The sequence below is a fragment of the Cucurbita pepo genome, chromosome LG12 (genome assembly GCF_002806865.2).
Source record: "Cucurbita pepo subsp. pepo cultivar mu-cu-16 chromosome LG12, ASM280686v2, whole genome shotgun sequence".
NCBI classification, from domain to species: Eukaryota; Viridiplantae; Streptophyta; class Magnoliopsida; order Cucurbitales; family Cucurbitaceae; genus Cucurbita; species Cucurbita pepo.
This window is the reverse complement of record NC_036649.1, coordinates 6130921-6152162: the sequence shown is the minus strand read 5'-3', so window position 1 is coordinate 6152162 and position 21242 is coordinate 6130921. Positions and strand designations below refer to the sequence as shown.

The 21242-nt window shown below is 35.3% G+C and overlaps 2 protein-coding genes and 1 long non-coding RNA gene across 4 annotated transcripts; 2 read left to right on the top strand and 1 right to left on the bottom strand.

The window, feature by feature from the left end:
- Positions 1 to 1228: 1228 nt before the first annotated feature.
- LOC111806848 (protein ROOT HAIR DEFECTIVE 3) lies at positions 1229 to 10998 on the top strand. Of its 2 annotated transcripts, none has more exons than XM_023692349.1 (24): positions 1229 to 1382; positions 1465 to 1502; positions 2307 to 2456; positions 2727 to 2793; positions 2910 to 3012; positions 4088 to 4158; positions 4288 to 4351; positions 4437 to 4501; positions 4616 to 4664; positions 4763 to 4825; positions 4917 to 4973; positions 5393 to 5551; positions 5626 to 5694; positions 5800 to 5891; positions 6705 to 6783; positions 6944 to 7109; positions 7319 to 7443; positions 7625 to 7887; positions 7982 to 8078; positions 8179 to 8346; positions 8614 to 8718; positions 9771 to 9865; positions 9950 to 10046; positions 10335 to 10998. In XM_023692349.1, the coding sequence occupies exons 2-24, from the start codon at positions 1499 to 1501 to the stop codon at positions 10569 to 10571; spliced, it is 2445 nt and encodes an 814-aa protein (XP_023548117.1). In that variant the 5' UTR covers positions 1229 to 1382; positions 1465 to 1498; the 3' UTR covers positions 10572 to 10998. The 2 variants fall into 2 exon arrangements, with proteins under 2 accessions (XP_023548117.1, XP_023548116.1); XM_023692348.1 differs by having other exon boundaries at positions 2304 to 2456.
- A 1031-nt stretch (positions 10999 to 12029) lies between these two features.
- Positions 12030 to 17796, bottom strand: LOC111806852. The gene is made up of 4 exons (XR_002816886.1): positions 17712 to 17796; positions 17256 to 17445; positions 16935 to 17052; positions 12030 to 12492 (listed from the first exon to the last, which is right to left on the bottom strand). It is a non-coding gene; the product is annotated as an uncharacterized LOC111806852 (long non-coding RNA).
- LOC111806850 (protein HOTHEAD-like) lies at positions 17264 to 21227 on the top strand. Its single transcript, XM_023692350.1, has 6 exons — positions 17264 to 17395; positions 17683 to 18046; positions 18625 to 18938; positions 19455 to 19840; positions 20069 to 20637; positions 20747 to 21227. The coding sequence occupies exons 1-6, from the start codon at positions 17317 to 17319 to the stop codon at positions 20799 to 20801; spliced, it is 1767 nt and encodes a 588-aa protein (XP_023548118.1). The 5' UTR covers positions 17264 to 17316; the 3' UTR covers positions 20802 to 21227.
- Positions 21228 to 21242: the final 15 nt, after the last annotated feature.

Here is a 21242-nt window from a genome sequence, read left to right as displayed (position 1 = left end):
AGTTATCGGGTTGAATGTACCCCTCGTTAGCGAGGAGATGATTGAAGTCCATTACAGCAAGGCGGAAGTGGGCCAGTCCAAGTAAATGGGCTGAACCATGGGCCGGGCTGCAAAATTTGTGGGCCAAAAGCTTAGGCTATTTAAAAAAAAAAAAAAAAAAATTTAATTTGTTTATTTATTATTAACTAATTCAACAACAATAATAATAATTTAAATATTTTAATTTTACAACTACTCCCAAATCTCAACATTCCTCCAAGTTAATAGAAAACCCCAAAGAATTATAGTGTGTGGTGGCACACATGCGTAGTCCACCCCGATGGACGGCTACCGGTGGCGCTCGAAAGCGTTGAATGTGATCCCACCGTCCAACCTTTTTCTTACGAGGCATGGGGCCCAGCGTCTAGATGGGCGGCCGGTGGACCCCGCCTTGGCCCCACTTCCAACTCCTTAGTCGTACAGCGCAACTCCACCGCGTCGGGTCCACCAAATTCCTCTTAGTTTACCACCGATTTTACGGTTTTACCCCTTCAGAATCTCTAATTAACCGGGACCAAGGGTCAGCACCCGGTCGCCGGTGGAAGGTCGATAAATTAAAGATTTATTTTACTTTAAACAGAAAAAACATTGAACCATGTAAATCTTCCCATTATAAAAATTAAAAATTGCAACCATTGCCCCCTAAATTTTGAGAAAATTATTAATGATCACTCTAAAACATTAAATTATTATAATTAAATTCTTCAAAATTATTAATTATTAGAGATATTAAGTCTAAATTGTTAAATAATACTTAATTTCAGAATAATTATAATTTTATAAAAATAAGTTGTAGGGGCTAAATTATAATTTTACAAAAGTTTAGGGACTAACTTTATTATTTTGGTCCTTTGATCATGAACTAATAATTAAATAATGCATTAATTATTTAAGATTTTATTTATAAAAATATTTAAATGCATTTATTGAGACACTAATCCTTAATGAAATAATGAATTTATTTGTCAATTAATTGTCATTTTATTTTAAAAATATATACACATAAAAAAAAGTAACAATATGATTTAAAGTAGAAAAATTAATTAGTTAAAAAAACAAAAAATGAACAAAAAAGAATTCAATATCATTAGGGAGAGAATTTAATGACGTGGCATCGAAGTAAAAAACAAAAAAATAAATAAAAAACCTTATAATTTATTTATTTATTTTTATGGGGGAGTCCTCGCTTTGTCTCGTAATTATATTTCCGCCCTTCAAATATTTATCGCCCACTCCTTTCGTGCATTCGGCATTTTGGAAATCGGAACGAACAACAGAGACAGTCAAGCCTGCTTTACGAAGATCAACTCCCATCTCCATCTTCGTAATCGACTTCCGAAAAGGTTAGACCCCCTTCTTCCTTCCGAGATCTGCTTTTTCCCCTCTGTTTTCAATCGATCTCACACATTATCTGGTCCTCTGCAGCTTCTAATCTGCATCAGCTTCCCCCTTCCTTCAAATGGGTATGTTTTTTCTTCTTTTCGTTTTAATCTCTATCCAGCTTGTGTAATCTGAGTGGCGGCGATCCATATCTATTTCTTTCAGCTTAATTTGTACTGTTTCTTTGATTCGCGTTACGTGGAAGCATACTCAGTATAATTAATTTCGTTTTTTCAACTGAATTGGGCGCGAGATGTAACGTATGGATATAGTTTGATTATCCATTACCCGCGCTTGTTTTTTTTAATTGCTGTTTACTGCTAATAAAAGGATTTGAGCTACCTCGATTAGAGCGTGATTGATTTGCTCCAAATCTTTTAGGGATGATCACGCTATTCGGGAGTATTAGATCGATGAATTCTAAAGTGAGATGTTTGTGCTGTTGGATTCTCTTTATGATCTAATGGGTTTTGTGAATCTCGGTTTATCTGGCTGGCGAGTTCTCTTGGTTGTGTCGAGTTTAATATTTAGATTTTAGATGCGTTCTGACCTGTAAGGATGTTGCCATCACAGTTGCTGAAGAATGATTGTGTTTGGCAGTAACTCATTCAAATTTATTGAGAAAAGAACTTCCGTGTTTCTTGTTGTCACATATATGAAGCGATCATGAATCAGTTTTGCTAGGTGTCTTCAGGGAATGGGAGAGCGTTATTATTATCGCTCGTGAAAGCTAGATATGAACATTATTATGTTGGTCTATTTTAATGGGTTCAATTTTTCTTTTGTTTTTTACTTGCTTGATTTATTTTTTTTTATTTTTTATTTTTGTTGTTGTCATTTCTACAATTACGAGATTCTAATAAGCAAAAATTATCATCTTCTAGCAGCTAAGAGCGATGAAAATTGCTCTGTTCAGCTTATAGATGGAGATGGTGGATTCAATGTCGATGGAATTGACAGCTTTATCAAAGATGTGAAATTGGGGGAATGTGGACTTTCATATGCAGTAGTGTCCATTATGGGCCCTCAAAGTAGTGGTAAGTAGTCTGCTTTCAGAAGCTTGTCGTAACAAAACAAAAAATTCAAGTTCATGTTTCCTGCTAATATTTTAATTAATTTTTTTAAGAAGTTGGTGTCCAGCCTCTGTATCTAACTGTGAATTTAAAATTTATTATTCAACCATTTTATCTATTTTCATTGCATTTTGATATTTGAACTCAAAGTACAGTATCAAATAGATATACTTCCTACTGGTTTATGGTCTCTCGAGAGATTCTTATTGTTTTTTGAATATATAATCTGCTTAGGGAAGAGTACGCTGCTAAATAATCTGTTTGGAACCAACTTTAGAGAGATGGATGCTTTTAAAGGGAGGTAAGTTATTATCGTCTCCCAATGTCTTTGGTTTTTGTAGATAAGAAACGACCCTCTTGTTTTTGTTTATTTAGGCTCGGTGGCTGAACAGTGCAAATTGATCTGTCTTTTTATAGGTCTCAAACAACTAAAGGTATATGGTTGGCTAGATGTGCTGGCATTGAGCCTTGTACACTTGTAATGGATTTGGAGGGAACTGATGGAAGAGAACGAGGAGAGGTGCATTTTGGTGCTTTTTTTCGGTTACTAATGCATTTCATTTCCTTGACTTTCTTATATTTTTGCTTCTTTTTTTAATTTTTATTTTTCCACAACCATGTTTGTCAATATTTTGTGTTCACTATTATCACATGCTTCTTCCTGTTGAGATCATTTCTTTTTTTTTTTTGTTTAGTGAAAAAAATGTTATATTCCTCTCCAAGTTCGATAAACTCATCAAATATAACTGGCCTGTTTAGTGGGAGGGTTTCTCTGACTTATTGGAGACTTTAGTACCACTTAGATGAAGATTCTGTAATCTGAATTTTGAAAAGCTGTGGGACATATTCTTACAATTTATGTTCAATTCTCTGCTAGACAACACTCAACACCGAGGTGATTCCTACCTGAGTGTATCAGAAATAAGAAGGCTCCTAGAATCGCAAGATTCTTTGTATCCATCTTTTAGTAGAAAAGTCAATACCCTAGTCTAGACTGAGTCATCGGGAAGAACTCCAAATTTTGTCTTTTTCCTTGTTGGTTCTCTGTGTAAATAGCTATGAATATGACAACCAAGGTTCAAAAACACGTTTTTTTTAGTCGTTTTGTTCTGGAAAGTTTACAATATTTCTCTTCATTTTTTACTCAAAGTGGTGCTTTCCATGCATGATTCATGATTTCCATTTCCAAAGCCTTTTAGGCTTAGGCTTTAGAAAATTGATTATTTTTGTAGACGGAGACAATTGGGTGAATGTTTTGTGTTCTGGGAACTTTGGTAACGGAGAAATAAAGGCACCTTTTAAGATAAGTGGAGATGTGGTATTTTGTTGAAGAGGTATACATACGACTGTTTTTTTTATTTATAGATGAGGTTGGTTGACAAAATATTTTGCAACCCTTTTGCCTTCTCTCAGGCTAATTTGAACAATTGTCCACTCCCTTCTCCTTTTTGTATGTCTTCTTTAGCTGTTTACCCACTCTTTTGTATTTTTCATATTGATCAATGAAACAGAAGTTGTTTAATATGAAATATCAAGTTTCCTGTGAAAACCGAGTGTGAAGTTGTTTAATGTGGTTTTGCTACGTTCTTTTTTAGGATGACACTGCATTTGAGAAGCAAAGTGCCCTCTTTGCGCTTGCTGTATCAGATATAGTGCTAATAAACATGTGAGTTTTCTTTGGTTTTGTTTTTCCAATATTTGTTTTATCTTGTAACATGTGTTTCCGTATGTTTTTCTTCTAATATTACTTGGTTTTACAATATCTAGCTTAAAAGGTTGTTATAATTTGATTTAGGTGGTGTCATGATATTGGCCGTGAGCAGGCTGCAAATAAGCCTCTCCTCAAAACTGTATTTCAGGTATTCCCTTTAGTCTGGTTGTACTGGGGTCATTATGTATTTTCTATGCTAATAATTTAATCATTTTCCATTTCTATGTATGCAGGTCATGATGAGATTGTTCAGTCCACGTAAAACAACGCTAATGTTTGTCATACGTGATAAAACGAGGGTCTGTTTATATTTTTACTTGTTCAAGTGTTACTATATTTCTTGACCAGTTATTGATGAAACCTTATGTTGCAATATTTTAACTTTTCCAATTTTTTACCTTGATTGTTCTTNGACACCATTGGAAAATTTAGAGCCCGTTCTTAGAGAGGATGTACAGAAGGTAAATTATTGGTGCTTTCTTCTTAATCATTGTGACACCCAGAAAGTGTTTTTTATTTTGTTCTCACTTGCATTCCTCCACCTCTGTTTTGACTGCAGATATGGGACTCTGTTCCTAAGCCACACGCCCACAAGGATACTCCACTAAGCGAATTTTTTAATGTGAATCCTCATTTTCTTTATGTCAAATGGATTTCTATAGGGAAGTTGAATTCTATGATGATCCCTATATTGATTTCTTTTGAATTATCAGGTTGAAGTTACTGCTTTATCTAGTTATGAAGAAAAGGAAGAGCAATTCAAGGAGCAGGTACGGATTTTGTGAAATTGTGTACTGACCTTCAGTACCATATAAAAATTAATCTTATTTCATTCCCCCTTCAACCTCAAAAATAGAAACTGAGAAATTTTTTAAATATTATCTACAAAGAACTTCCTGATAAATTACTGGAGTTGTGGACGTTCTATTTTATGGTGGCTGAATAGGCTTTTTTTACTATCTTTATTTTGGCTTTCCTCAGTTTTTGGTATTATGCACATGTTATGGTTGTTAGGAGGAATTATGTTTGCGAATTTCAACATTTTCTCCTTTCTTTTACATACTTCTGATAGTATTGATTTTTTTTTTCTTTTACTCCTGTATAGGAATGTTATGTGATGGTCAGAGCATAGTATTTTCCTAAATAAACGTTATTGACATATTTTATGAATAATTATGTTGGAATTCAGGTGGCAAATTTGAGACAGAGATTCTTCCATTCTATTGCCCCAGGAGGGCTTGCTGGAGATCGCAGGGGAGTGGTCCCTGCTTCAGGTTTCTCTTTTAGTGCACAGCAAATCTGGAAAGTTATCAAGGAGAACAGGGATCTTGACCTTCCAGCCCATAAGGTACAACAGTGACCAAATTCATATTCAGACTATATAGCTAAATGTCCCAACTTTGATCGATGTCATGTCTACAGGTTATGGTGGCTACTGTTCGTTGTGAAGAAATTGCCAATGAGAAGTTTACCTGGTTTGCGTCAAATCAGGTATTATCTACAGGCGTTTAATTTTATCCTTGTCTTCTGTTATCCCCTTCCTAATGTATCCTACTGTAAAAACTTACCGTATAATTTATTTGTTTATTCTATAAGGACTGGTTGAGTTTGGAAGAAGAAGTACAATCCGGCCCAGTTCAAGGTTTTGGAAAGAAGCTAAGTTCGATCCTTGACACTTGTTTATCAGAGTAAGTAGTGCCTGTGTAACACGTTTTGATAGTTATCCAGGATGCATTCAAGTGAACACTAGTAATCTTATACATTTATTTTCTGTTCACGTTAGCATTGAATGATCGGAGTTATGTTGGGTAAGGTCATGTAAACAGAAGGTTTCCATTGTATTGTACGTCATTTTTTATCCTCATCAAGTATTTTTCTTTATTCCTTATCCAGTTCATAAGATAATTGTATTTCTGATGGAGTAGGGTTATCACTAGGGACTACTCCGTGTATGATTGTTAGTTCCGTAGTGGTGTTACTTTTTTAAATGATGATTTCATTATGGCCTTTGAAGTGAACTCAAATATAATTTAACAGTGATAAGTACTTATGAAGTCCTAACAAGTGCCTCACTTTGGGCTTCTTTTTTTTTCTTTCTTTTTTTTATTTTTCTTTTTCTTTTTTGTAATTATTCATTAGATCTTAATTTGGTAGATTAGAGTCTGTTCTTGGTTTAGTTCGATTCCTTTGAGGGTCGTATTTTTGTATGCATGTTTTCTTCTTTGATTGACTGGGTTGGGGGTCTCTTTTGTATCTTTCTTATCTATACCAATGAAGGTTAGTTTTCAACCAAAAAAACAAGACGTCGTGATGATAAAAATCAAATTCTTCATTTCCACTTGTTGGTTTTTTTTGAACATTAGTTAATATGCATCTTAATTGCTTATAGTTGCATTATCTTGACGTTGATGTGTCTATAACATGATTGATTTTTTTGCTACCTATTGAAAATTTCTATGCTAGTGTATTCAACATAAGCTTGTTGTACTTTGATGATTTAGGTATGATGCAGAAGCCACATTTTTTGACGAGGGTGTGAGATCTGCCAAGAGAGTACAACTTGAAGAAAAATTGTTGCAAGTAATATTTCAAAGTATTTCTTTTAAAATCTGAAAGCGGCTGCATAATACTTTGTTTTTTTTTTTTTTCTTGAAAGTATAATTGCTATTCAAAATAAATTCCTTTGGATTTATTATCTTGATAATCATTTGTTTGTGACATGTTTTTCCTCATTGACTAGCTTGTTCAACCAGCTTTCCAATCTCTGTTGGGACACATAAGGTCTGGGACATTTGATAAGTTCAAGGAGGCTTTTGACAAAGCTTTGAATGAAGGGGAAGGGTTTTCTTCGGCTGCCTCTAATTGTTCTCAAACCTATATGGCTATTTTTGATACTGAATGTGCTGGTAGGTTGAATTAATAAGACCCTGCTTCTAATTTGGCTGTTTCCCTTCTGTTCCTTCCATATGTGAAGGACAGTTAAATATGCAACTGCTCCTGATTTCTTATGGTATAAAATGTTTTCTGTTTATTGAAATATTTCCATTCTTTGTCAGGGATTAGACAGAGTTTTGTTTGTTTTTCAGTAACCTTTGCTGACTTGTTATCACTGCAGATGCTATCATTGAGCAAGCAAACTGGGACACTTCTAGAATAAGGGATAAACTTCGACGTGATATTGATGCCCATGTTGCGACTATTCGTGCTGATAAATTATCTGAACTTTCTGCACATTTAGAGGTGAATCATGTTTTATGGCCTGGATACTGGACTTTTAATCTAGTTCATTTTGGAAGGAAGTCGTTGAGTGCTAATTTTTCTCCTAGACTTCCTCCTGGTTTTCTGAAACTCTTGTAGCATCTGGGTGAATACCATATAATGTCCTTCTGAGCATTACTGACGATGATAATAATGATTGCAGAAAAAACTGAAGGAAGCATTGTCAGGACCCGTAGAAGCTTTGCTTGATGGAGCTAATAACGAGACATGGCCAGCCATAAGAAAACTTCTTCAACGAGAGACTGAGTCTGCCATCTCTGAGCTGTCTAAAGGATTGGTGGGCTATGATATGGATGAAAAAACCAAGGAAAAAATGGTCACCAGTCTTGAGAATTATGCTAAAGGTGTAGTTGAATCAAAAACAAGGGAAGAAGCTGGAAGAGTCCTGATCCGTATGAAGGATAGGTATCAACTTTTCATGGATGCATCTGATTTGCACCTTCTTCTTTGGTGCTATCCAATATCCATTGGTATTGATATTGTTTAATATTGTGAACAGGTTTTCCACATTGTTTAGCCATGATGCGGATTCAATGCCACGTGTTTGGACTGGGAAAGAAGATATCCGGGCAATCACCAAAACCGCTCGTTCTGCTGTATGACACCATATATTATTAGTCTTTGATTCCTTTTTTCCTATTATTTATTAATTTGTATATTTATGTTTTATATTTAAATTATATATTTGTGCTGTAGTCCCTGAAGCTACTCTCTGTTATGGCTGCTTTACGATTGGATGAAGATGATTCCGGTGAGATAGACAATACTCTGTCATCTGCCTTGTTGAATGTCTCAAACAGTAGCAATACAAAAGATAGGAGCATTGTGGCAACTGACCCTCTTGCCTCAAGCTCATGGGAAAAGGTTGGTATTTTAGAGTCCTGCTGTCCCCCCCTTGTCTGCATCTCGTGAAATTTATAGTTGCATAGAGGATACGAGCAAAAATGATTCTGTCTCTTTGGGAGGACAGTGGAATTTACCAGAGAACTATCGAGCTTTAGTAAGTTCTCTACTAGGAGTCACTGTCTTGGTCTCAGAATCATCGTTTGAACGGTGTTTCTCTCTCCCGTGTTTAGACAAGTTTTTGTATTGTCCCCATATACTGGTTTTTACATCGCTTGCTCGTTACAGGTTTCACCAACACAGACATTGATTAGTCCTGTTCAGTGTAAATCTATATGGAGGCAATTCAAGGTGGAGACAGAATACACTGTCTCTCAGGCCATTGCTGCCCAGGTAATACTGAAACTTCTTAAGTATTAACTTGAAAAAAATGAATTTATAACAAATTAGATGTTTTATTTAAGTTGTTTTTCTTTGATATGATCAGATTAGAACTTTGCAATGAACATCTGGATTGTTTATTTATTTTTCTATTTGGCTTTTTGGTCACTGAGGCAAAAGGATGTGAGGGTTTTTGTTCACATCAATGGTTATTTTAAGTAATTTGTTTTTTTAGAAGGGAAACAAATTTCATTGATGCTCCCAACACAAAAAGGTGAATTACAGAAAAGATATTCGATTAGAAGTCAAAGAAGATATATAGCACAAAATAAAATAAAACATGTTTACACCCATATATAGCATAAAATAGAATAAAATAAAATCCAGAAAGCTATCAAAGGTCGAGAAAACATCCCTGAAAATCCTTGCATTTCTTTCACACCAGAGGTTCCAGAAGAATATCCTTACATTTAGTTGGTCAGTTAGGACATGTTAGTTTTATTTTGTTGAGAAGGATATAAATCCTTGGTCATCTTATTTTGCGGCATTATTGAATATTAAAGAACCTCACTTCTTGGACCACACTTGTTTTACATGCTGGTGACCTTACGTCAAGGAGGATGTTGCTATTGCTCCCTCGTAAAATTGAAAATTGTCAGACGGGTTTAAAATATCTAGAGCCTCGGGGGGTTCATTTAAATAATTGTGTAGAACAAATGTGGGTTTGGATGAAGATCTTATTGCAATAATTGCAAAGACGATGTCATATTTGATCGATTTCCCAAATTTTAAAGGCATTTTCAGAATCCAGTCCGCCGATGAATTTGGAGGTTGGCCGGTGATATTTAGTATAATACTTCACTAATTTATTTTGAGTCAAGAGGTTGATGAGTCATGGACTCATTGTGATGGATAAGCCTAATTAAACAGCCTGTTCCATGTTTCTTATAAAGAAAAAGGAAATCTGATTACCACTTCAATAATTTCACACTTGAGACTCAGTTCTCTTGGACCATATATACATATTTTTATGCGTCTATCTCAAACGTTATTATATTTTGCAGGAAGCAAGCAAACGTAGCAACAACTGGTTGCCCCCGCCATGGGCAATTGCTGCAATGGTGATTCTCGGGTTTAATGAATTTATGACCCTTTTGAGGTATGTGGTGATATTTTCTGCATAATAAAACGCTTGATCTTCCCCTGATTCTCTAAGCTCATGTTTACTCCCATTATTTGACAGAAATCCATTATATTTGGGAGTTATATTTGTTCTGTATTTACTCGCCAAAGCCCTGTGGGTGCAGCTAGATGTTTCTGGGCAATTTAGCAATGGTCTTGTAAGTATCAAATCTAACTTATGTTGTGTAGGACCTTATTTTTCAGCACCATTGGTGCCTGTTTTCACTGCTTGGAATTATTTGTGGTGTTGCTTTCAAATGCATTTTCGATTCACTTGGTCTGTTCTTCTATATCATTATGTTTCTCCAATTGTTTTTCTGTTAAGAAAGAATTAGTTCAATTGGCAATCCGTATTAGGGGAGGGACAAAATGTTATTAAGATGAACCAAAAAACAAAACCCCTCATTTATGCAAGGAACCTGACGTCTGATCTTATTTGCCACCAGCTTCCAGGACTTCTTTCTTTGTCTTCCACATTTGTGCCTACCGTCATGAATCTTCTTAAAAAATTAGCAGAAGAAGGACAGCAGAGGCCGACCACTTCTGATCCTCAGAGCAACCCCGCTATAACATCAAAAAGGATTCGGAACAGCTCTAGCAACGATATGACATCGACTGCATCATCAGCAGTGACTGAGACAGAGGTCGGTGCCGAGTGCACCAGTGGCTCAAAAGAAGATTAGGTTGAAGGAGTTGGTTATGGATTAATTTCTCCTTTTTTCTTTTCTGAAGATCCTGGGTTTCTTCCATCCACCTGTTGTCTTCACCAAATATATGATGATTAATGTTTGTTAACTATTGGAAGAATGTAAGAGCAAAGGGCTGAAGTTCAGGCTTTAATTTTTTTGCTGAGAGCCTCAAGCAGTGGCCTGGGGTGGTTGTTTGATAATGGGAAACCCCTTATAAGGGGATTCCATATATCAGTATAGGTGTTCGTTCATTCTCTGATCCCTTTTGGGTTTGAGTAGACTAAGAATGCTTCTCTTTTTCCTATATTATTGTTTGATTATCTGCTCCTTTTGCCTTTTATTTTGTCTTATAAGAGTTGTGACATTGATTGTGAGTATGTCCTTTATCTTTAATTTTATAGCCTTGACCCTTCCCTCTTCAGTTATTGTAGTTTTTCCATTCCTATGTTTGTTCGTCTCGGTATTATAGTTCTCCCTGCTCCTTAGTTATGTGGTGAAAATCTCATGTACAATTCTCGAAGTTAAAATTAACTCCTACTTGAAATCAGCATGGCTGGTGGTATGAATGATTCTACTATAGTACTGTTGCATTATAGGTGACGTGTTGTATAAATAATGAGATGACATAACACGATGTTGTGGACATTTTTCGAACCCACAAGGGTGGCTTTTGTAATTTGTTATAGAAATATTTAAAACCATTCTATAAATATTTAAAAAAATTGTAAGATTGATGATATCTGTTGTATGATGAGTAGTATTTTATCCATAAGTAGTATTTTATCCATTGAACTTAAAATGTTAAAACTTAAAACGAGAAAATATAATCAACTTTGTTAGTTACCCAATAACCAAGATTAATGCTTAATGTAGAAATCAAAATGTGGATTGAAAGTCGAGCATTCAAAAAAGGCTATTTTTAAAAATCTTGAAGGTGGATGAGTCCTAATATAGAAAGAAAACAAACTCCTTACCAAACACGTAGCGTTCCCACTGCCATGCATTTTGTGTGGATATGGCTATGGCCACCATTAAATATTAATTGGAGAGAGAGAGATATTAGCCTGGTGATCTCAATTTCAGAGCTTTTATGACCACCTTGTCGATGGGCACCATTAATTAAGGAGGCATGGAAAGAGCATGGATGTAATGAATTCTTTTCTTTAATAAGAATTTTAAAGATAGAGAAAGCCTGTGGGAGGAGGAGACTCTCCCACTTGTTCAAAATCTTTAATCCCAACCCAAATGATTAAGAACGGCGATTGTGCGGCATTTGTTCTAACCCAACGAACTCCAACGAACAAGTCAACCATGAAAAATTTAGACTTCGCAGATAACGTCAACGTATGCTCGAGCCTCAAGTCACATTTGAGATAAATGTTTTAGAAAACGTGAGAAGGAAAATACTTTGAAAACGATTTGAAAGAAAACAATATTATAAGCTAAAAGCAATTATGTAATGACTTTAATAGCATATAATCCAAGTAAGAATTAGTAACAACTAGTCATGTCTCCTATAATACATTTTAGGGCATTTTAACCTTGTCATACACTCCCATATTAACACAACGTAAAATAATAAACACTTATCTAAGATGAAAGCATGTAAAAGGGGTTTGGAACGGGCATGCGACCATGAACAACACGTCCTGGACAAGCATAATTGGAAAATTCGACATGCGGTCATAGACAACACACCTTAAACAAGCATGATCGTGACATTAGGCAACACTAAACTAAACCAATAGGCTATGAACCTCATTGAACGTTTTCTTGAATGGGGAAGCTCCTAGAGGAGTAATCTTCTTCATCCATACTCTTGCGCGAAAAACCTGCGAACTCCCAACTTGTGATATATTTCATCAGAGCGCAAACCCTTCTTAGCTATGGATTCTGGGTTCATTCTTTTGGGAATCTGTTCAAGGATAAACCAACACAATTTTGTAAGAGAAAGACATTGTAGAAAATGTTCCTTGGAACTTTTCATCCTTTGACTTCTACATCTACATGGTCAATTTTAAAAATCCATACAAAAAAAAGAAGAAAAAGAGTAGACCCCAGTTATACGTTGCACCAAAGATTTTCAACACAAAAGGTAAGTCACTAGAGTGCTAGAGCATAGGCTCCCATCTGTTCTTAAAGTACAAAGCAAAATATGTAAAAATTGACATAGCAGAAAGCAAACAAACAGAGAAAAAGAAAAGTATGGTGCCGTATTTAATGTCCAAAACCTTGACATAGTTTAGTAAATTAAATGCTGTGAAAGCAAACAAACAAACAAGCATGTAGAAGTCAACTTGACTGTGAATATCACCACCAATAAAATTTCTATCATTGCCAACTCTCCAACATTGTATTTGAATAATATTCTAAAAAACAAAGTAAATAAATCTACACCAATATGGTTGGTTGTAATGAATTCCTCTGTTCTACCTGATTATAATAAATTAGTCTGCCTCTGTCACATAAATTGTAACTATAAATGTTCCCCCTATAAAACGAAACAATGACACACTTACCAATGACAGTTCTACAAGGGCATCTTCTAGTACAAAGAAATAAATTGGATTTTCCTTTTCCTATCAATCCACTCACCCAGGATGAAATATTGCTATAAAATATGAACAAACCCCAAGAGGATGATGCTTTTCTGATGTAAAATTCTAAGCCAAAGGCCACATCCCATTTCATATTGAGAAATTTGCCACCAAAAGCATGGCTTCCATTTGCATAAATGTTTCCTTAGATGCTCATTAATGACTGATGCAGAAGATATAGTTGAATACCGATCAGAATTGCTTTGTTGCCTATACTGAGTCCATTAAATATGGTCCATAATAACCAGGTCTTCTCAGATTTTGGCTTCCAAACAACGCATATTTATTTTCAGAAAGGGGCAATTATTGCAATTGCAATTGCAATTGCTTTGCGTGGAAGGTGGGAGATGACATTTTTCACCAGTTGGGTGAAACTTATTTAATGGGATTCATCCACTTTTCTCTTAACCACATCGAATTGACTTAACAGTCATTTCAAGAAAGTTCAAAGGGGAAAGATTCAAATTAAGGTACCCTACCGAGAATTTAATTTCCAAAAATGCTCACCAAATATAGTAGGATCCGGTAATTGTCATTGAGATTAGTCAAAATGCATACAAACTAGGTCAAACGCTCACAAGTAAAATATCAAAACATTATACAAAATAGTGGAAGACTAAGATCAAACAGTCAAGAGTTCACAGATGGCACAGTGGCTTCTCATGAGCGGTGCAGATGAGATTTAAATGAGACAGGCTAGGTCTGTTTGTCAAAATAAATGTAGCTGACAAGTAGAAGAAAAGGATTTTTTTCTTTTTTTTTTTCTTTTAGTTCAGATGAAAATGAGCTATGGACAGTAGATTTGTTTTAAATTTAACGAGCTTCTAAGAAATAATTTCCAGATTCCACAGTGATATTCTTCAAAAGATGTTTTAGAAACAGAAGAATTATCATTCAATGTGTTTGAGACAATTTTATAACAGCACATATACCCACGTCCATACCCGAACTTAAAACTATTTGAGACAATTAAAAAAACAAAAAACAAAAAAACATTTCATGTATGACAGAGATCCTATTTGACAAATGGTCATTCGGTTAAAAGCTTACAAGCCGTGCTTCTTTTCCTAAACAGTGAAAACATATGGCTCTTCACATTGTATTGGTGGTGCAAGGTGTTCAAAACATAAGACAAAGGGGGACACTTGTGTTGGACGTTGGAGGGTTGAAAATTTGTGTTGGATGTTAGATGGTTGATCATTAAGACACTTAAATGTAAAACTGTTCATAAAGATGGCCTATGAATGGTCCTAAGAGCTTAAGGTTTTCTGCCTGATGACACCCAAAGTTCAACAGGACGGAAATCAATATCGACATCATTTATCAACTACACTATCCTCTTCTTTTTTTTTTTTCTCAACAAGTAACGAGACCTTTCATTTAAGTAATGAAAAGAAGTAGATTTTCAAAAGAACAAGATCCAAATCAGGAAATAAGAAATAGAAAGAAAAGAAATTAACGACTTAGTACTATAAAAGAATCCCAATTAATACAAATATCCTGGAAAGCACAATCAATAAACAATTCAGACAGAGATGACCATTGAAAGACTACACTATTCTTATATAATGTTACCTACTGTAGAACAAACGTTCAGTATTGAATGATAGTACAAAACGAATCTAAATTGAGTTCTAACTTCTCTATGTTCCCTTACCTATAAAAGAGTAGACACTCGAGAAAGAATCAGACCATTTATTCCAACATTGACAGTTTTCTACAAAGAGCTGGGTGTATTTATTAGCATTTCAATGCGTCCTTATGCTTTCCCAAGAACATTGAAGAATGGTCCATGGAAAGTGCTTTTCAATGATAGCACTATTTATTTCTTAAGAAAATTACCTCTCTCACTCTTTATGCATTCCACTCTCAGAGTTGTCCAATGGCAAATACCTAGTAGCTGATGAGGAGGTGAGTATTATACAAAAGATAATATGTGATATCATGTGTTGTACATAGGGATGTTCTTTCCCCCACCCCACACATATGTCCCATATTCGAGTATGTGTATGTATGTATGTATATGTAGATATATATATATATATATATATATATATAAGGAATAGAGCTAAAACTTAAAAAAGCTTCAATCAAGTAAAATAATACCTAAGAAATACTTATAAAAAGACCTTCGTCACCAATGCTATATTTCTGGATAATTATCTCAAAGCATATGAAATATAATGTTAAGAAAAACTTTAAAATGAGATTTCTTGAAAACTAGCCATTTAAATGAAGCTTTTTCAAAATGAAGGCATTGCATGTAATTGAGATTTAAAAAGAAAAACAAATGAAGAATAATTCTTTGGAGAGAATACGATCCTCGTGAAAATTACCTAAAAAATTTGTTGAGATAGAAAATTAAATAGGAGGCAGGAACAACAACTAGAAGAGTCTAGAATTTCAGTACCATAACAAATGCAACTTACATTACACTATCTTTTCTCCCAAGAACGAAAAAGATCAAAACAAGAGAAAGAATAGTCTAGAATTTCAGTACCACTACACCAAAACATTCGTGAGAGAGAGAGATTCTTGGGGAAATAAGAAGAGTTAAAAAGGAAATTCAACTAACAACCTGAACTTTCACTTTGTCAGGTATTACTCGTGAAATTAACTTCCTCAATTAATCGAACTTTCAGCACCGATAATCCAAGTGAAAATCATTTAACTTGGAAAAAAAGACAGTTGAATGCCTCTCTTTTCGAAAAAAAAAAGTTTAGAAGAAGCTAAGCTTCCCTTACAAGAGACAAATTAGACAAATTTTCCATCACACAAAATTGAAAATTAAGAAATATGTTGAATACAAAATAAAAAATGAGACCCAAGGCCAGCACTTTCTGACTTTTATTATAAAAATAAAAATAAAAAAAAATAAAAAAAAAATATCACTATCTGACTTTCAACAACAAATTAACAAAATAACACTTTGGACAGTTTTTTTTTTTTTTTTTAAATAAAAATCTTATACAATAAATTAACAAAATTAAGCATGAAGGAATCATAAACTTATAGTCCCATCCTCTCCCTATAATTTCTCCCAACAATCTCTATTACGCCACCTTCCCTGATACGAATTCATAAATACCAATAGTCATAAATAGCACCTTTGGTTGGATAGTCGTGTGGAAACTGGGGAACCCTATCGTTTCTTTCCTTTTTTCCTTTTCTTTTCAACAAATCTTTTATAGAATAGTAGGTGAGTCGGACCTCTAGAATGGTATAGTGTTGTCCACTTTGAGCATAAGCTCTCATGGCTTTGCTTTTGGTTCCTTCAGAAGGCCTCATGCACATGGACATGTATTCCTTACTTATAAACTCATGATCATCTTCTAAATTAGCTTCCTCAAACCGTCGGTTTTGTCCTCTCATTGTTCAAAAACTTTAATACAATCAAGTCATTTCCTTCTAAATATATAAAGAACTAGACATGAACTTGAGCGGACAAAAAACTTCCAAATAAAGATTTGGACTAGTTCAATCTGTTGTTTTCTCTTGTTATTATTGTCAAAAGGCTATTCGTTCTTCAACAAACGAAATTCGGTACCATAAATTGATATAACCAACACTTCAATTTTCAAATCCCAATCTCCTATCTTCAACTTAGCCTTTTCTACCTCAAAACTAGTCCCCCTACGGCTATAATTCTGAAGATTATAAAATATCATAGTGGCTTTCCCTTTTCACCCATCAGTTTTTTACAAATCACTCAAACTAGACCATATCAACTGGTAGCTACCGAAGCAATAAATATACGTACCCATACAGTTTAAAGGGGAGATTGATGAATGAGCTGTCTTCAAGTATTCATGAAAGGCCATGATCAAATCACAGAAGAAATCATCCAACGATCCAAGAGCAGCCATCCAAAACCCCAACTGCAACATTGAATCCATCATTAAATATGCATATATACAGTAGCTACATGATAATTTTTTTCCCTCTTTCATTTTCTTTTTCATTGCCAGATGGATGTGTAATAAATCGGAGACCCCCACACATAATTTTCTTGGAGTTTGTTTTCTGCGTATAAATCTGAGACCCACACACAAACCAAGGCCAACCAGGAGAAGCCACATACAGGTTTGGAAGAAGCAGCATCCTTTGCTACTGCTACTGTCTTTTGCCTTGTCTGCAACTCAATGGCGTTGGTTGGGACAGTCAAGCTCTTTCTCTTCCTTGTTCTCCTCTGCCTCTTACACCTCCTCTCTTCTTGTCAAGGTTGGTTTTTCTGATATCTTCCATTACAATGTAGCTACTACAACAAATCCCTGTTTCAATTCATTTCTGATCAAAGTTCGCTTAAAAAATCTTCAAAACAGAGCGACACCTATTGTAGTTTGGGTTCACATTTCTAGGATTAGAGAGAAAGAATCACTGGCTTTTCTCATCTACTTTGCCCTAAAATATCCATACACAAAACAAAAACAGAGTTTTGAGCTCCTCTCTTAATCGAAATCACCTCTTCTTCGCATTGCTAACATGCAAAAAAAACTGTGCAAGTGCAGGTAGGGAAAATTGGGTGAAATCACAATACCCGTTCATCAAGCGCGCAAGCTCGTTCTATCGGGACGGCCATGAGAGAGAGAAAGGATACGATTACATAATAGTCGGAGGTGGCACCGCCGGCTGTCCATTGGCGGCGACATTATCACAAAACTTCAGCGTGCTGCTACTGGAAAGAGGCGGCGTTCCTTTCACGAATGCAAATGTGTCTTTACTTCGAAATTTCCACATTGGCCTCGCCGACACTTCTCCGACCTCGGCTTCTCAGGCCTTCGCTTCGACGGACGGAGTTATCAACGCGAGAGCTAGGGTTTTAGGCGGCGGTTCCGCCATTAATGCCGGCTTCTACACCAGAGCAAGTTCAAGGTACTTCATTTCCCACCATCTTTTAAATTCTTTTTCTTTTCTTTTAAATATCCATTTTTTATCCTTCAAATTATAATATTAATTAAAATTTCTAAATTTATTTCAAAAATATTAATTAAAAATATTGATAGAAATGTATTCCATCAATTTTAATATTTATTTCGAATATTAAATTATTTACCCGGAAATAATAATCGATATTTTATTTACTATCTCAATTTTAATTTTAATAATGATAGAAATTAAATATTAAATTTTAATTTTTTAAAAAAGGTAATTATTGTTTTATCTATTTTTTATTTAATCATGATATTTTAATTTGTTATCAAATTTATTTTTCCCTATTAAAAATGGTTAATTTCATTATTTTAAAAAAATCAATTTAAAATATTTTGTAATTGTTTTTTTTTTTTTAATCTTTTTTATTTTTTTTCCCCCATTTTATGAGAATTGACGTAATAAAATGCGTAAAAATGACGAGCATATTTAAATATAAATTATTTTTACAATTTAACAATATTTTTATTAAAATTATAAAATTATTTGTCCCAATAATTATAATTAGTGGGGATTTGCAGATTTATAAAGAGAGTGGGGTGGGATGAGCAGTTGGTGAATGAATCGTATTCATGGGTGGAGAAGCGGATCGTTCACCGCCCCAAGCTCACCGATTGGCAGAAGACTTTCACCGACAGTCTATTGGACGTCGGAATCTCGCCCTTCAACGGTTTCACCTACGATCATCTCTACGGCACCAAAGTCGGAGGGACCATTTTCGACCGCTTCGGCCGCCGTCACACCACCGCCGAACTCTTACCGTCAGGGAATCCTGATAACCTAACGGTTCTGGTTCACGCCACTGTTCAACGACTCATCTTTGACACCACTCACGGTTCGTTTGCTTCATTCTGTTACATGATTTTGTTTTTGCCTGTTAGTTCCCTAAAGCGCATGCGGTTCTGCGGATTTGTATTCGTTACTTTGCCTAATTGATTGAGAAATTATGGTGAATTTTTTTACATTGCATACTATCAGCATGGATATTTAGTCTTGAAAGGGTTGTTTGTAGCGATATTAGGTTGTTATCACTAACTTGTTTGTCAGAATAAGTCCCCGGTAGTTGATCATTTTAGTAGGTTATGTAGTTTTTGGAGAACAACTTACGATGATTTGAAATTGGTGTGAATTATGAATCTTCTTCGATTTTTGGATGAGATAAAATAAAGTAGGAAAATAGCCCAAAATGAGCCTGCGGCATAATCTTTAAATAATACAATCACTACACTACGTAAAAATGTGAACTAATGGAGATATTAGAAAGTGCAATGACTATAGATTGACACAAATTTGAAAGTTCAACGCCAATTGGGAACATTTTAATCAAATAAATACAATTCTGAATGTTCAGGTAAAGAACCGAAGGCGATTGGGGTCGTATTCAAGGATGAAACTGGTAATCAGCATAAAGTTTTTCTATCAAGCAGGCGGCAGAGTGAAGTTATATTATCCAGTGGGGCAATTGCGACTCCACAAATGCTGTTGCTCAGTGGAATTGGTCCCAGGGATGATCTTGAAAAGTGGAACATCTCCATGGTGCTACACAATGAGTTTGTTGGAAAAGACATGGCTGATAACCCATTGAACTCCATTTTTGTTCCAAGCAACAGACCAGTTCAGCAGTCACTTATACAAGCAGTTGGAATCACAAAGCGGGGCGTTTATATTGAATCTAGCAGTGGATTTGGGCAGTCGGGGGAAAGTATTCATTGCCACCATGGTTTGCTGTCAGCTGAGGTAAATTAAACATCTCCCTTTTACTTTTAAAAGATAAATAACGTGGAGAGAACTGAAGAACTGTCTTTATATTTTATTGCTACCAATCTTTTAACCGAGTTTATGATTTTGCCTCTTGAAATGAAGACTTTTGAGTTGAACAAAGTTATCTTTGCACGTGAAAAAAGTAGAACAAATGTAAAAAAGATGTTGATTCTGTATGATACTTAATTTTGTGGGTGTTACCAGATTGGGCAGCTATCCACCATTCCTCCAAAACAAAGAACGCCTGAAGCCATTCAAAATTACATCAAAAGTAAACGAGACCTACCCCATGAGGCATTTAAAGGAGGTTTCATTCTAGAAAAAGTAGCAAATCCCTTCTCGAAAGGACACTTGAGATTGATCAACACTAACATTGACGACAATCCCGCTGTGACCTTCAACTACTTTCATCATCCATATGATCTTCATCGCTGCGTTGAAGGGGTTCGAATGCTTACAAAGATTGCAGATTCTGAATACTTCACGAACTTTACACAGTGTGATAAGGAAACATTAGACAAGCTGCTTAACATTAGTGTAAAGGCCAACATCAACCTCATACCCAAGCATACCAATGACACCAAGTCCTTGGAGCAGTTTTGTAAAGACACTGTGATCACAATCTGGCACTACCATGGAGGGTGTCTAGTGGACAAGGTGGTGAGCCATGACCTTAAAGTTCTCGGTGTAACTAGACTGCGTATTATCGATGGTTCAACATTCAGCGAGTCCCCGGGCACCAATCCTCAAGCTACTGTTATGATGATGGGAAGGTATAGTGTAATCAACATCTGTTTGTGGGCTACCACGCTCTTCGAAAGAAGAACGATGAAGAAGAGCAGCTAACTACATCTGGGTACCTTTTTTTTTTTGTGTATGCAGGTACATGGGCCTGAAAATCTTAATGGATAGATTGGGAAAGAGAGCTGGAACATAGGAAGCATAAAGAAGCAGTGTTAGTTGTTAGTGAAAGAGTGATCGATCTGGTGTCTTGATTCTTAAAGAACAGTGGACGTATACAGATCTCTGGCTTGCCTGGAAATTACAAAAAAATTAATATGATAAGTATTCTTTACATTTAGTCTCTTTCAGCTACTTGGTTCCATTTTGTTTTGTATTATCTTGATAGTTAGTGTGTTTTCATTCTTTTAATGCACGGGAAGAAAATGAGGGAGGGAAGAAGAAGAAGGAGACTGGTCTCAACTAGACTTGTTCTTTATGTCTGAGCTAGATTATAGTGATTGTGCATCTGTAGTTGTGTACGTATCATCATGTATCTTGTGATCTTGATAGATGACAGTGTGAATAACTTTCAAGTGGAAGATCTAACTTGTTTGCTTTTATTCAATGAATTCTTTGTCCATTTCTTTTAATTGTA